Source organism: Arachis ipaensis, chromosome B5, assembly GCF_059453495.1.
Source record: "Arachis ipaensis isolate K30076 ecotype BB chromosome B5, ASM5945349v1, whole genome shotgun sequence".
In the NCBI taxonomy this organism is placed as follows: Eukaryota; Viridiplantae; Streptophyta; class Magnoliopsida; order Fabales; family Fabaceae; genus Arachis; species Arachis ipaensis.
In genome coordinates, this window is record NC_142440.1 from 97,781,549 (window position 1) to 97,796,654 (window position 15,106).

Genomic DNA, 15,106 nt, shown 5'->3' on the forward strand with positions numbered 1-15,106 from the left:
GTTTCCCAGCGTGAATTGGTGAAATGGGGAAGGAGATGAGCTGATGCTCATTCTATTTAATGAGTTGGTTGGGCCCACGGGCCCGGTTTGGGTTCGGTTCAGTCTATTTGGCCCCAATTTTGGGCCAAATTCTTTGAAATTAGTGTCAAAATTCTTGTTTTAATTAGTTCTATCCTATTTTACTATAAAATTCACATTTCTAATCTCTTTTATTAAAAAGTAATTTATTGATTAATTATTTGCTAATTTTACGGGGTTTACATTATTCCCCTCTCTTTTTCTTCTAAATTCCAGTTTCCCAAACGCATGCCATTTATATCCTTTTCTTTTGTTAAAAGCCCCATTGAAGTAAATCGTTTTATGGGACTAGGGTTTTTGAAGTTTTTAATTTGTAATTTCCTTGTTTTCAAGGTGACAGCAGTGGTAGTGGTGGTGCGTCAGAGAAACTAGTGACGACAACAAAGGATTCCAAGGAATTGCGTGCTCCAGAGGAATGGATTATTTGGAACCACATTTGATGTGGAAACTGGGGAATGGATTGAATTTTCATCAGGTATTGGAGCAGGTACGTTGTTTTGAACTGTGATAATTTTTCATCTTTCAGTATGTGTTTTCTAGCTTAGCAATTGCATTATCCGTTGATTTTAATATGAATATGCTGCTGCTGTTTATAGTAATGCTGTTTGATACCCTAAGATACTTTCATCCTAACCCACAAATGCTAATGAACTGTCCTATATATTTCTTGTGTAAATTTTTTTCCTGAATTATTTTTCGGGGGTTGATTCCTTTTACGAGTATCTACTTAAAGTTTATATCCTTTTCAGGAAGGAAGACTTTCTAGAGAATGTTTCATTCCGCTTAAGTTGCTCTGCAGAAATATTTTAGATATGGACCTTTTTTTTTAACTCAATATCCATTGAGAAGCAATGTTGAGGAGATTACATTCTTGTGATTGAAACAGTTTGTTTTTGGGTTTTTTGGGCAAGATGTGTGTCCAGAGATGAGTTCCTTTGATGTGAATAATGGAATAAGTAACAGATAGGATCTTCTATATCTTTCTTTCATATATGTGTACATCATATTTGAGAATTTTGTAACTATGATCATACTTTTGTCTTTCTTTTTTTAGATTGTGCCTACTACAAAGGGCCAAGCACTAGCTGATGAGTATGGAATTAAATTCTTCGATACTGTCAGTGAGACTAATGTATACTTGAGAATGTTGACACTGACTCTAAGGCGGAGGTATTTGAACAGTTGAATTTCCCTTCCCTTGAATACAAGGATAGGTTTGTGTTTGAATAATTCTCTCTATAGAGCTGAATATCTAATGATGTATTTTTGTTACAGGCTTTTGGAAACAAAATCAACCAACAAGATTAGGTAGCTGGGGCAGGGCAAGTAGCACCAAAGTCGGCATGCTGTGGTTGAACAGAGAACACTACGATCCTAGAATTAGAAGAGTGAAAATATTTGTATGATAATGATTCATATCTTGCGCTTCCTATGTTCATTCTTCCATAATTTCCAACTTGTTAAGAAGTTATATTAATCTAAAGCTAGATATGTATTTGTGTAATTACTCTTTTAAATTATTTGGTTGGAACATAATAATTAATTATTATTTTTTATTTTTATTTTTTTTAAATAGTTAATTATATTGACATTCTTTAAGATTTGAGACTGTTGATTATTAATTTAAAAAATAACCTTTTTTTATAGTGTTTTAAAGTTAAAAAAATTTTAAGATTTATATTACATTATAATTATATTTTAAAAATTTATTTATAATTAATTTATTATTTTATGCTAAAACAATATTTTTAGTTGAATCACATTTAAATAGATTGGCCTAATAAATCAATAAACTAATGACTGCAACAGTTGGATGACCTTCTTAGAACATTACTTATTTGATGTGTTTTTTAAATTAATTAAATTAAAACAAAAAACAAAAAATAGATTTACAGGGTCCGAGGGAGTTAGGAACTCTATGGCACTCCGTGCCGTTCTCCTGCTTCGTCACTCCGGCAAGACACTCACACTCACCTCTTCGTGGTCATGTTCGCGGCGCGCCACACTCTCTTCCGCTTCCTGTTGCTGCCGACAAAGGAAGCAAGCTCCGGCGCCGCCGCCGCCGTCCCCGAAGAAGGTGCCGTTCAGAGTTTTGGTTCACGGGAAGACGCTAGAAGATCCATATCATTGGATGTCCAACACCGACGATCCCAATCTGTTGGACCATCTCCACCGCGAAAATTCCTACGCCGAAGCCTTCATGGCTGACGCCCTCCCTCTGCAGTCTGCCTTGGCTTCCGAGATGAAACGACGAATCCCCGCCGCCGTTTCCACTCCCCCGGAGCGTTGGGGACCCTGGTCTGTGCTATTACCATTTTACCCTCATTTTACTGTGTACTTAAGAAGAGCCTTAGAAACTATCAAACTAGAAAGCATGTTGAAAACAAATTGACTTTTTCATAGGAACAACAGTTGCTTGTTTCTTCATGCCGTTACCACTAACAGATCTTTTATGGGCATAATGGGTGGGAATCACGGATTACAGTTGCTACTGTTGGTATTCTTACTTCACCAACGGCTTTGTAGTTGATAGCCAGTTCTAAGTTCAATTCTATGCTGCTACACATAATATACCGTTTCATTAGAGTTTAGTTACTTTATATATAAACTTAGTCGATTGCATTTTCTCTTTGTTTGCATTTTTTCTTTGTCTTGATCAGGATGTATTACCAATACATTCCAGAGGGAAGGGAATATCCTGTACTGTGTAGGAAGCTGGAAAATGAGAGCAGTGGTTGGCTGGCGGCTTTTCGTCGTTATGGATTGGCAAGACCTAAAAGGGAGGAAATTTTGCTTGACTGGAATGAACTTGCAGAGAAATATGGCAAGTTTCTTCTAGCATTTGCAGTGCAATATTTTTTTTTTAATTTTTAATTTCACACTTTTGTGCTGTTTGTATTTTCATTCCTTTCCTTTCTGCGGTACAAGTAATGAGTGTTGGCACTTCACATTCTAACGTTTGATCCTTTGGCCAAGTTCCTTGGGATACTTTCACTTTCACATTGTTTACATTGTTATGGTTGAGAGGCCGAGTTTAACCATTTTTCTTCCTTTCCAGTTAATGATGATTGATGTTCCTAGTCAATATTGTAGGGTATGTCCATGTTGGTACATGTAGGGTTTCACCAGACCACAACTATCTTGCATTCACAGTTGATATTTCTGGGGCTGAGCAGTTCATGCTTAAAGTTAAAGACCTCAGAACTGGATTGATAGACCCAAAGTTGGCAGCTGATGGTGTTGTTAGCCTGGCATGGGCTCGAGATGCAACTTCTTTGTTTTATACTCTGTCAGATGAAAACCAGAGACCTTACAGGCAAAATCTCATTATAGACTTTCATTTCCACCTGGATATCCCCATTTTTATGCTTTTGTTTTTTAAAAAAAAAAAGATTATGGGAGGAAATCAGGAAATTGATTTTGATCTAAGACAATATACTAACATTCATAAGTATGATATTATTTCAGAGTTCTATGTAGAAGACTTGGATGCGGTCCTTCGAATGACCTCCCAGTATTTACAGAAAGTGATCCCAGTTTTTGTGTTGACATAACAAGCACAAAAGATGGCAAGTTCATAACGGTGAATTCAAACTCAAGGACATCATCCGAGGAAGGAACTTATATATCTCCTTTTTGTGAATGAATAATAAGAATATTTCTTTCTACTGATGTGTTGATCTTAATGTTCATTACAGGTTTATGTTATAAATGCAGCCAATCCAATGGAAGGGATACAAAGGATATGTAAACGTACTTCTGGTGTACAGTACTTTGTGGAACATCACACTGGTTTATTTTATATCCTTACCAACTCTCCAATGCCCGATTCTAGGTGGTCTGGTGATGGTTACTACCTGGTCCGATGCCAAGTTGAAGATATAGAGTCAACTAAATGGCTGGTCATGTTTGTTCAACTTCATTCATCTTGCTTTCATGTTCTTTGTTCTCTCTGTTTAGTGTTAAAGTTATAGTGGATCTTGAATCCCTCTTTAATATGCTTATGTTTTTCTTCAGAACATCATCCTCCCTGATGATGATACGAGCATACGTGACATGGACATTTTTAGTGGACATTTGGTTCTTTCCCTCAATAAAAGAGGTTTTCCTTTGTTATGTTCCTTGAATCTTCCCATGCAAAGTGATTTGAAGGTATATGAACTGCTGCTTCACTAACATAATTGTTTAGTGATAAGGAAGAATATGCTCTATGAACATAGGATAACTAAAGAGAACCATCCAGAAATCTATGTTGTCTCTGCCTAAATTCTCACAAGGCATCTTTAAAAATATTAAATTTTATTCCATGGGTCCGCCCCAATGACATATCACTGCACCATGTACACAAAGTCACAAATAGATTTGGCAGGTTTCTGCTTTCTTTTTTCCCTCTTAAATTTTTTCCAATGGGACCAGAACATTCCATAAAAGTTAATGTTCAAGTTCAAATTGATGGGGGGTGCAATTTGCTGGTCGCAACATTTTTGCTGGAGTTGCAATTTGCAACTTGTTTTGACATTTGTACCTTGAGTTTCTTTTCTTGAATTTATCTATGGTAAATTTAGCATAAAGCACCATTAAGGTGAAATATGAATATAATACCATATGCCAGTTTAAACTGGCAGTAACATTGATATTTTACCTTAAATTTTGCAGTATCAGGTATATATTCAAGACCTGAAACCATGGTACTTTCCTCAGCCATCTAGCTCATGCAGTGCGATTCCTGGTTCGAATCATGACTTTCTGAATTCAGAGTATCGTGTGGTGCTCTCATCACCTGTGGTATGACCAGCTACACAACTACACACAACATTTGCTGAAAAATGGACAGGCTCTGATTTTTCTTTTTAAATTATGGTTCATGTTATTCATGTTGGTTATAATTTTCTTTTTTTCCCTTTGCCTTATGAAGATATTCACCCTATATGGATTACGGTAAGTGGTAATTCACTCTGATGCTGTCAGAAATTTAAAAAATGAAGTTTGCAAAACATCAATATGTGTATGGTTAATAAACAAACCATGGTTGTCTAGGGCCAAAGCAACCTTTTCTCACTTCTGCTCAAACTATGGTTTAAGGCTAAGAATCATGTCAAAATGCTCAACTTGATTTTGCCAAACAAAATTTGAAACACGGTATACATATCCCAAACCATGGTTTGAACGCACCCATTGCCAAAACATAAACACATGCTACATTAATAAAAAGAACATTGATTCTAAGCTTCCTTTGAAGTTGTATGTTGTTTATATGATGACATCTTAGTGCTATATAACATTGATTCTAGGAGTTGAGCCTCCAGCGTATTTGGTCGTGGATTAGTTGAGCTTCGGACTTTGTACTTTATAGTTGCATCATGAAATCTTTGGATTGACGCATGGAAGTGATTGTTTAATTCCTCTGCTTGCATTAAAAGTATCATATTTTAAATTTCATTCTTTTCCTCTTTTGGGTTGGAATTGTCAGATGCCTGATGTAATTGTTGATTATGACATGTCAAGACATACATATTCAGTTGTGCAGCAAGAGGAAGTAAATTGTGTTTCTACTGGCCAGTTTTGCATTCAATCTTTGGAGCTACATGAGAATAAAATTCATGAGGCATATAATAAGAAAGAATGTATCATGAATTCTGAATCACAGATTTGGAAGGACCTTTCTCGAATATACTGTTTGCAGAGGGAGGAAGTTATTTCTCATGATGGTGTAAAGGTTCCACTTACCATTGTGTACTCGAGAGAATTGTGGCAGCAGGATAAATCCCCAGGTCTTTTAGTAGGTTATGGAGCTTATGGAGAAGATTTGGATAAGGGCTGGTGTTCAGATCGGCTTAGTTTACTGGATCGAGGTTGGGTAGTGGCATTTGCTGATGTCAGGTTGGTTTCTTGATATTGGTTCCGTATCTGTCCTAGGGTTCCTTATGGTCTAATGTATAAAGTACTGCCTTTTTCCTTTATGATATGCACACAACTGACACAAGTTAGGATCATGAATCTTTTTACAGATATAACAATTCATGTGTCTCTTCCTATAAGTTTAAGCTTTTGGAAGAAGTAATTTCATGACATGGTATGGTATCAGAGTTTTTAAGACCAAAAGGTTTAGAGTTTGATCTTTGTTGACTCAAAAGAAAATTTCAGCATAAGGCAAATGGAAACAAAAAAAAAATGTATGCAAATTTCACACAAACCCAAAAGTGGCTCGTGTGAGGAGGTGTGTTAGAAATATAACTATTCATGTGCCTCTTCCTATGCTTAGTTTTTTTGAGGAGTGATTTCATGACAAAACTGAATATTTTTCCCTCTAGCTGTTCTTATGTAGACCTCTCTATCTTAGATAAATATGCAGTCTTTCTTAAGATATTTCGAGCTTTTTTGTTTGTTAATTATCTGACAGTGTGTGTTGTGCCAGAGGAGGTGGTGGTGGTAATTCGTCATGGCACAGGTCTGGGAGTGGGTTAAACAAGCACAATTCAATACTTGACTTTGTATCTTGTGGTAACTATCTAGTTAGTGAGGGTTATGTTCAGAGTGATCAGCTTGGTGCCATTGCATGGAGTGCAGGCTGTGTTGTTGTTGGTGCAGCTATGAACATGTATCCACAACTCTTCCGTTCTGCCATATTAAAGGTTAGTAATGCATTAGCAATTGTGATTCTTAAACTTATTTTGAAGTTTAGATTTTCAGACCTGGTGCTAACAGATATTTGGACCTTTCAAATTTGAGTTCTTGATTATATTTTTCCCTCTTCTCTTATTTGTTGCAATTTTATTTTATTTTATTTTTTACTTTGTGGCAAAAATACTGAAGGTAGGAAGTGGAATTATTAAAGCCATTATAAATTTAATAAATAAATAACACCAAAGCCTTTTTACTCTAAAGATTTGGTCATGTCAGAAAAACCGCAGCACTTTGGTATTGAAGTTTTTGATTGGAACTACCAAAACATGTCAGGTTTTGACAAAAAGATAACCTTGTAAGTTGATCATTGGATAGTGGACACCCAAGATTAAAAGGTTCAACCAATTAAGTCTGCAAATATGTTGTACAAGTCCTTTTTGTTTTGGACCAATGGTGGCTCAAAGATTTGAACCTATTATCAAATACTGTAAGTTATCCAAATGCCTTACGAGTAGCCTGTTCCTTGCAACTTTGTTGTATAACTTGTTGATTCTCCACATGTTTGTGTTTTCCATAAAGTAAAACATGATTTTCCTTTTGAAACATGATCTTGATTCTTGCATACATGTTTATGTACTGCACATTTTTCATACACTGTTGTGCCAAATGATATATCCCTTGCTTTCTTTGATCTAATTTAAGATTAACAAATTGTGGTGATAACTAATATATTAATTACATGAAGTTCCTTATTCTGACTAGCGCTGAGTTCTATGTTTGAATTCATCCATAAATTCATATTCATATTTGAAAAATTTTATCCTGATGATGAATTGGGTTATATATCAGGTACCATTTCTTGATGTATGCAACACATTGTTGGATCCTAGTTTGCCCCTCACAGTCTTAGACTATGAAGAATTTGGAAATCCGAAAATACAGTCAAACTTTGATTCTATTTTTAGTTATTCTCCTTATGACAACATTCCTCAACGCAGTTGCTTTCCTTCTGTTTTGGTTACAGTGGCAGTCAATGATTCAAGGCAATTTTCACCTATCACCCATCATCGAGTGTTGCCATATATGTTTTCATGGCATGAATTCTTTGGCTTCTAATTTAATGGCTATTTGTTCTGAAATTTGATTTTTAGCATTTGACATTCTTTCTCAGGGTTGGAGTTTGGGAAGGTGCAAAGTGGGTGGCTAAAGTACGAGACAGTACATGCCCTAATTGTTCTCGTTCAGTTATCATGAAAACAAGTATGATAGGAGGTCATTTTGGCGAAGGTGGTCACCATAGTCAATGTGACGAAACAGCTTATGAGTATGCTTTCCTCATGAAAACTTTTGGGATCTTAAAGGATTAAGTAAATTTTACGAGTACGGCTGTTGGAAGGTTATTTTTTAATTAGTTTGAAGAGTTCCATTTCTAGGCCAAGGAAGAGTTATATACTTAGCGCAAAGCAAGAATTAGGCCTTGGAGATTCAGGTAACTTTTAGTCCAAGCTTACTTTGTATCTTTGTAGTTAAATAAAATTGCTCACTAGCATCATTCTTTTGAAGCAAAAAAATTGGATTTATATAAACTTCATTTTTCATTGATCTTAAAATTTCCACTGGTTTCTCCTTGATAAGGTTTGATTTGTTGCACTCTTCCAAGATATGCAATTGTATGTTTGCTGGAGTTAGCAACATAATGTTAAATGCTTTCTATTCTTTTGATATGAAGAGACCTCATAAACTAACTTGGAAAGTTAAATATTTTACTGTGGAGAAACTTCCTTTCTGTGTTCACTCTGCAAAATCCTCCAACCCTGTGAGGTGGCGATGGAACCGGAGATTGTGATAGACCCGGATTACGGATTGTGTTTCCCATTTGCTAATTTAGATATGTATTTTTAGAATTTGCCATTGGACTTTGGAGTATGGACTTTTGATACTTGAAAAAGACGCGTGTTTGTCTATTAGATAATTCTAAGTCTAGGTCTAGTTTTCTTGATTAAATTGTTGAGTTAATCACCCATTCACCATGCACAACCAGAAATAGTCACTTTTCAAGGACTAAGTTAATGTAAAAAATGTGACTATATTATTATCACATGAATCTTTCATTGACTAAATTGCATATACACTCTATTGTCAAATATTTACAAAAATAATTTTCTTGATTCATTCGAGGCGTATTATTTGTAGGAAAAATTTATATAACATGTTAGAAGTCTTTTTTATTACATACCTTATTGTAAAGATGTCTGATTGGGAATAAAAATAGGGTGAAGATTTTTATTCACGAGTATGACATGTGAAATTACTTAGACATCCATGAATCCCAACCAATCATAATACCTGAAAAAGATGTCAGATTGGGAATAAAAATATGGTGAAGATTTTTATTCACGAGTATGACATGTGAAATTACTTAGACATCCATGAATCCCAACCAATCATAATACTTGAATGAAAGGGTTAAGTATGATTTTGGTTCTTAAGGTAGGATTTGAAAATTTTTTTTTGTCCCAAACTTTTTTTGCTTACAAAATTGTCTTTAAAATTTAACTTAGTTTTAAAATTGTCATTCGGACTAAAATACTCTTTCCCTTCTTTTTCAAAATCAACTAGAAGTAGAGGCAGAAGCAGAATCAATAACAACAAGAAACAGAAGAACAACAATGGATAATGGAATCAAAGTAACAACAAAAATAGAACAAGAAGCAGAAGCAGAAGCAACAACAATGAAACAACAATCAAAATCAGAAGAACAACAACAATGGATAATGGAATCAGAACAACTGGCAAGGAGGACGAAGAGCAGCGGCGACCGGCGAGGAGCATCGACGATCGTCCAACCTTGCGAATTTGCTGGCGTCAAAGTGACCCCACTCCAGCGGCGGCGACGGAACATGGCTCGATGGCAACTGACGACGGCGATTCGCGATGAGGACGACAGCATGGCGTGGTGAGCTGGAAGCGGTCTCCCTCAGCGCCTCCGTTCCTTTCTTCTCTTCCTCTCTGCTTCTCTTTCTCTCTCCTTCTGCTCTCTCCTCTCGTGCCGTTAGTGTGAGTGCGCTGAGGAAGAAAGGAAACGGCGAGATCTGGCGGTGAGATCCAGTGGCGAGGATCGAACGACGAGGAGTAGCGGCGGCGGCGAGGACCGAATGACGAGAAGCAGCGGCAGTGGATTCCCTTCCCCCTCTTCTTCCCTGGAAACCCCCTCGAAGCGTGATTCCCTTTCCCAGTTCCCCCTTTCCCCGTTTTCTTTTTTTTTTCTTTTATTTTTTTTAGTTAGGGGTAATTTGGTAATAAAAATAAAAAATTTGGTAAAAAGAACGATTTTAAAATTAAGTTAAACCTTAGGGACGATTTTGTAAATAAAAAAAGGTTGGGGACGAAAAAAATTTCCCGCCACAACCTTAGAGACCAAAATCGTACTTAACTCTGAATGAAATATGTTGCACCCAACAATAACGAGATTCACATGAATTGTAAAAGAGCAATGACTAGTGATTTAGTGCGGAGAAAAAAACTAAATGAGAAAATCTAGGAACCAACTAGGGTACCAGTCAACTCTAACCAACTACAATGTGAGCAGTACAAAAAGGTCTAATAACACAAAAAACTCCTAAACTTGACCCTAAAATTAATCAAAACACGTAAATTCCTTCCTTCTGATGAGTGGATAATTTATATCCTTTTTGACATTGTTTTTACATAGTTTTTAGTATGTTTTAGTTACTTTTTATTATATTTTTGTTAGTTTTTATTCAAAAATCACATTTCTGGACTTTACTATGAGTTTGTATGTTTTTCTGTAATTTCAGGTATTTTTTGGCTGAAATTGAGGGACCTGAGCAAAAATCTTATTCAGAGGCTGAAAAAGGACTGCAGATGCTGTTGGATTTTGACCCTCCTGCACTCGAAGAGGATTTTCTGGAGCTACAGAAGCCCAATTGGCGCGATCTCAATTGCGTTGGAAAGTAGACATCCTGGACTTTTCAGCAATATATAATAGTCTATACTTTGCCCGAGATTTGATGATCCAAACTGGCACTAAAAGCCAGCCTAAAACTTTTTGGCGTAAAACGCCAAAACTGGCACCAGAATTGGAGTTAAATGCCCAAACTGGCACCCAAGCTGGCGCTTAACTCCAAGAACAGCCTATGCACGTGAAAGCTTCAATACTCAACACAAGCATACACCAAGTGGGCCCCAGAAGTGGATTTCTGCACTATCTGCACTTAGTTACTCATTTTCTGTAAACCTAAGTTACTAGTTTAGTATAAATAGCACTTTTTACTATTGTATTCGTATCTTTTGATGAACTTTATCATCTTAGTACTTGGAGGCTGGCCACACGGCCATGCCTAGACCTTTTTCTCTTGTGTATTTTCTACGGTGGAGTTTCTACACCTTATAGATTAAAGTGTGGAGCTCTGCTGTTCTTCATGAATTAATGCAAGTACTATTGTTTCTCTTTCAATTCACGCCTACTTCTTCTCCAAGATATACTCTCGTACTTAATTCAGTTAAGTCAGAATGAAGGGGTGACCCATGAAAATCACCCACTATCTTCGTTACTCGCTTAGCCAAGATCCGCGTGCCTGACAACCACAAAGCGGTCTACATGATGTTCAACGTAGTCATTGGACAACAACCGGAGTATATTCTCTTGGGTCTCTAATACACAGACTGAGTCCGTGAGATTAGGATCTTCGTGGTATAGGCTAGAACCATTAGCAGCCATTCCTGAGATCTGGAAAGTCTAAACCTTGTCTGTGGTATTCCGAGTAGGATCTGGGAAGGGATGACTGTGACGAGCTTCAAACTTGCGAATGTTGGGCGCAGTGACAGTGTGCAAAAGGATAAGGTTCCTATTCCGACACTAGTGAGAACTGACAGATGATTAGCCGTGCGGTAGCTGTACCTGGTATTTTTCATCAAAGACGAGAAATCCGACAGTGGATTAGCCGTGCAGATATCGTACCTGGTATTTTTCATCCGAGAGGATCATACAGCTTCCCAAGGAAGGGAGCACGCATGATTGGAAGAAGACAATAGGAAAGTAGAGGTTCAGAAGCAACAAAGCATCTCCAAACGCTTATCTAAAATTTCCACCAATGAATTACATAAGTACCTTTATTTTATTTTATGTTTTATTTATCTTTTAATTATCTAAACCTCATAACCAACTGAATCCGCTTGACTGAGATTTACAAGATGACCATAGCTTGCTTCAAGCCGACAATCTCCGTGGGATCGACCCTTACTCACGTAAGGTATTACTTGGACGACCCAGTGCACTTGCTGGTTAGTTGTGCGGAGTTGTGAAAAGTGTAAATCACAATTTCGTGCACCAAGTTTTTGGCGCCGTTGCCGGGGATTGTTCAAGTTTGGACAACTGACGGTTCATCTTGTTGCTTAGATTAGGTAATTTTATTTTATATTTAAGCTTTTTATTTTTATTTTCGAAAAAAAATAAATACAAAAAAAAAAGATTTTCGAAAAAAATTGTGTTCTTCAGAATTTTTAAGAATGAATTCTAGAGCTTCATGAGATATGTTGAAACCTGGCTGGCTGTTATGCCATATCTAATCTTTTGGACTGAGGTTTCCACTTTCCATGGTAAAGAGGACATGCTTGTATGTGTTATGTTAAAGCTTGGCTGGCCATTTGACCATGTCTAATTCTTTTGGACCGGAGCTTTAGAATAACATTGCATGAGCCTTTGGATTCTCAATTAAAATTCTGTGCTGAAGCTTGGCTGGCCATTGGCCATGTCTATTTTTTTGGACCGAAGCTTTAGACTAACATTACTGGAATCCTGGAATTCTTATTAAAAATTTTGAATTTCTTTATTTTCTTTTTCCAAAAAATTTTTTGAAAAATACAAAAAAATTTAATAAAATCATAAAACCGAAAAAATTGTGTGTTTCTTGTTTGAGTCTTGTGTCAAATTTTAAGTTTGGTGTCAATTGCATATTTTAATTTTTCTTAAATTTTCGAAAATTCATCATGTGTTCTTCTTTGATCTTCAAGTTGTTCTTGATGATTTTCCTTGTTTAATCTTTAAATTTTCTTGTTTTGTGTCTTTTCTTGTTTTTCTTGTGCATTTTCGAATTGTTAGTGTCTCTAGTACAAAAATTTCTAAGTTTGGTGTCTTGCATGTGTCTCTTTTCTTAAAAATTTTCAAAAATATGTTCTTGATGTTCATCATGATCTTCAAAGTGTTCTTGGTGTTCATCTTGACATTCAAAGTGTTCTTGCATGCATTATTTGTTTTGATCTTAATTTTTTATATTTTGTTTCATTTTTGTTGTTTAATGAGGAAAGAGAAAAACAACAAAAATAATATTTCCTCATTAATTCAAAAAAATCAAAAATAATATCTTTCCCTTGTTTCACTCATAAATTTCGAAATTTTGGGTTGACTTGGTCAAAAAATTTTAAAATTTAATTGTTTCTTGTTAGTCAAGTCAAAATTTCAATTTAAAAATTCTATCTTTTCAAATCTTTTTCAAAAATCAAATCTTTTTCATTTTTCTTTCATGTTTTCGAAAATCTCAAAATTAATTTTCAAAATCTTTTTCTTATTTTTATTTCATATTTTCGAAATCTTTGCTAACAATTAATGTTTTGAGTCAAAAATTTCAAGTTGTTGCTTGCCTATTAAGAAATGTTCAATCTTTAAATTCTAGAATCATATCTTTTAATTTCTTGTTAGTCAAGTCATCAACTTTAATTTCAAAAATCAAATCTTTTTAATTTCCTTTTCAATTCTTTTTGAAAATAAATTTCAATCATATCTTTTTCAAAACTTAATTTCAAAATCTTTTCTAACTTCTTATCTTTTCAAAATTGATTTTCAAATCTTTTTCAATTAACTATTTGACCTTTTGTTGTTTTACTATTTCTTATCTTTTTCAAAACCACCTAACTATTTTTCTCTCTCTAATTTTCGAAAACCCCTCACCACTTTTTCAAAATTCTTTTTCATTAACTAATTATTTTAATTTCTAATTTTATTTTATTTTCCTTCTTAAATTTCGAATTCTAACTCATAATTAAAATAAAAATAAAAATATTTTTCTTTTCTTTTAATTAAAAATTCAAATAACTCTCTCTCTCATCTCTTTCTATTTATTTTATTTCTCTTCTTCTTAAAATTCGAACCCTCTCCCTCTCTCTGTGTTCGAATTCTTCTTCCCCCTTCTTCATTCTATTTCTTCTATTCTTCTACTCACATAAAGGAATCTCTATACTGTGACATAGAGGATTCCTCTTCTTTTCTGTTCTCTTCTTTTTCATATGATCAGGAACAAGAATAAGAATATTTTTGTTGAAGCTGATCCTGAACTTGAAAGGACTCTGAAGAGGAAGCTAAGAGAAGCTAAAGCACAACACTCTGGAGAGGACCTAACAGAAATTTTCGAAAAAGAAGAAGACATGGCAGCCAAAAATAACAACAATGGTGGAGATGCAAGGAAGGTGCTTGGTGACTTTACTACACCAACTTCTGACTTCTATGGAAGAAGCATCTCAATTTCTGCAATTGGAGCAAACAACTTTGAGCTTAAGCCTCAATTAGTTTCTCTAATGCAGTAGAATTGCAAGTTTCATGGACTTCTATTAGAAGATCCTCATCAGTTCTTAGCTGAATTCTTGCAAATCTGTGACACTGTTAAGACCAATGGGGTTAATCCTGAGGTCTACAGACTTATGCTTTTCCCTTTTGCTGTAAGAGACAGAGCTAAGATATGGTTGGACTCACAACCTAAAGAAAGCCTGAACTCTTGGGAAAAGTTGGTCAATGCTTTCTTTGCCAAATTCTTTCCACCTCAAAAGTTGAGCAAGCTTAGAGTGGAAGTCCAAACCTTCAGACAGAAGGAATGTGAATCCCTCTATGAAGCTTGGGAAAGATACAAGCAACTGATTAGAAGGTGTCCTTCTGACATGCTTTCAGAATGGAGCATCTTATGTATATTCTATGATGGTCTATCTGAATTGTCCAAGATGTCATTGGACCACTCTGCTGGTGGATCTCTTCATCTGAAGAAGACGCCTGCAGAAGCCCAGGAACTCATTGAGATGGTTGCAAATAACCAGTTCATGTACACTTCGGAAAGAAATCCTGTGAATAATGGGATGACTCAGAAGAAAGGAGTTCTTGAGATTGATACTCTGAATGCAATATTGGCTCAGAATAAAATATTAACTCAACAAGTCAATATGATTTCTCAGAGTCTGACTGGAATGCAAGCTGCATCCGGTAGTACTAAAGAAGCTTCCTCTGAAGAAGAAGCTTATGACCTGAGAATCCTGCAATGGAAGAGGTGAATTACATGGGAGAATCCTATGAAAACAACAATAATCCTTCATGGAGGAATCATCCTAATTTCTCATGGAAGGA

General features: G+C 35.6%; 1 protein-coding gene across 23 annotated transcripts; it reads left to right on the forward strand.

Moving 5' to 3' along the window:
* The first annotated feature begins 1,932 nt into the window (after positions 1 to 1,932).
* LOC107643729 (Prolyl oligopeptidase family protein) lies at positions 1,933 to 11,179 on the forward strand. 23 transcript variants are annotated; one of them, XR_015883324.1, is made up of 13 exons: positions 1,933 to 2,376; positions 2,739 to 2,902; positions 3,172 to 3,394; positions 3,547 to 3,689; positions 3,775 to 3,980; positions 4,096 to 4,230; positions 4,735 to 4,863; positions 5,549 to 5,958; positions 6,479 to 6,710; positions 7,036 to 7,189; positions 7,552 to 7,745; positions 7,874 to 8,191; positions 10,521 to 11,179. XR_015883324.1 is itself a non-coding variant. In XM_088486651.1 (11 exons), exons 1-11 carry the CDS (start codon positions 1,997 to 1,999, stop codon positions 8,067 to 8,069), a joined length of 2,412 nt encoding a protein of 803 aa, XP_088342777.1. In that variant the 5' UTR covers positions 1,933 to 1,996; the 3' UTR covers positions 8,070 to 8,352. The 23 variants fall into 23 exon arrangements, 4 of the variants coding, with proteins under 4 accessions (XP_088342777.1, XP_088342782.1, XP_088342778.1 ...); XR_015883325.1 differs by having other exon boundaries at positions 6,494 to 6,710; XR_015883308.1 differs by lacking the exon at positions 7,036 to 7,189 and having other exon boundaries at positions 9,322 to 11,179.
* Positions 11,180 to 15,106: the final 3,927 nt, after the last annotated feature.

Excerpts from the sequence above, each read along its gene's own strand:
- LOC107643729 (XM_088486651.1), top strand. The coding sequence starts at position 1,997 with ATGGCACTCCGTGCCGTTCTCCTGCTTCGTCACTCCGGCAAGACACTC. Across the intron at positions 3,981-4,095 it reads TAGAGTCAACTAAATGGCTG|AACATCATCCTCCCTGATGA; the intron begins GTCATGTTTGTT and ends GTTTTTCTTCAG. Across the intron at positions 4,231-4,734 it reads CCATGCAAAGTGATTTGAAG|TATCAGGTATATATTCAAGA; the intron begins GTATATGAACTG and ends TAAATTTTGCAG.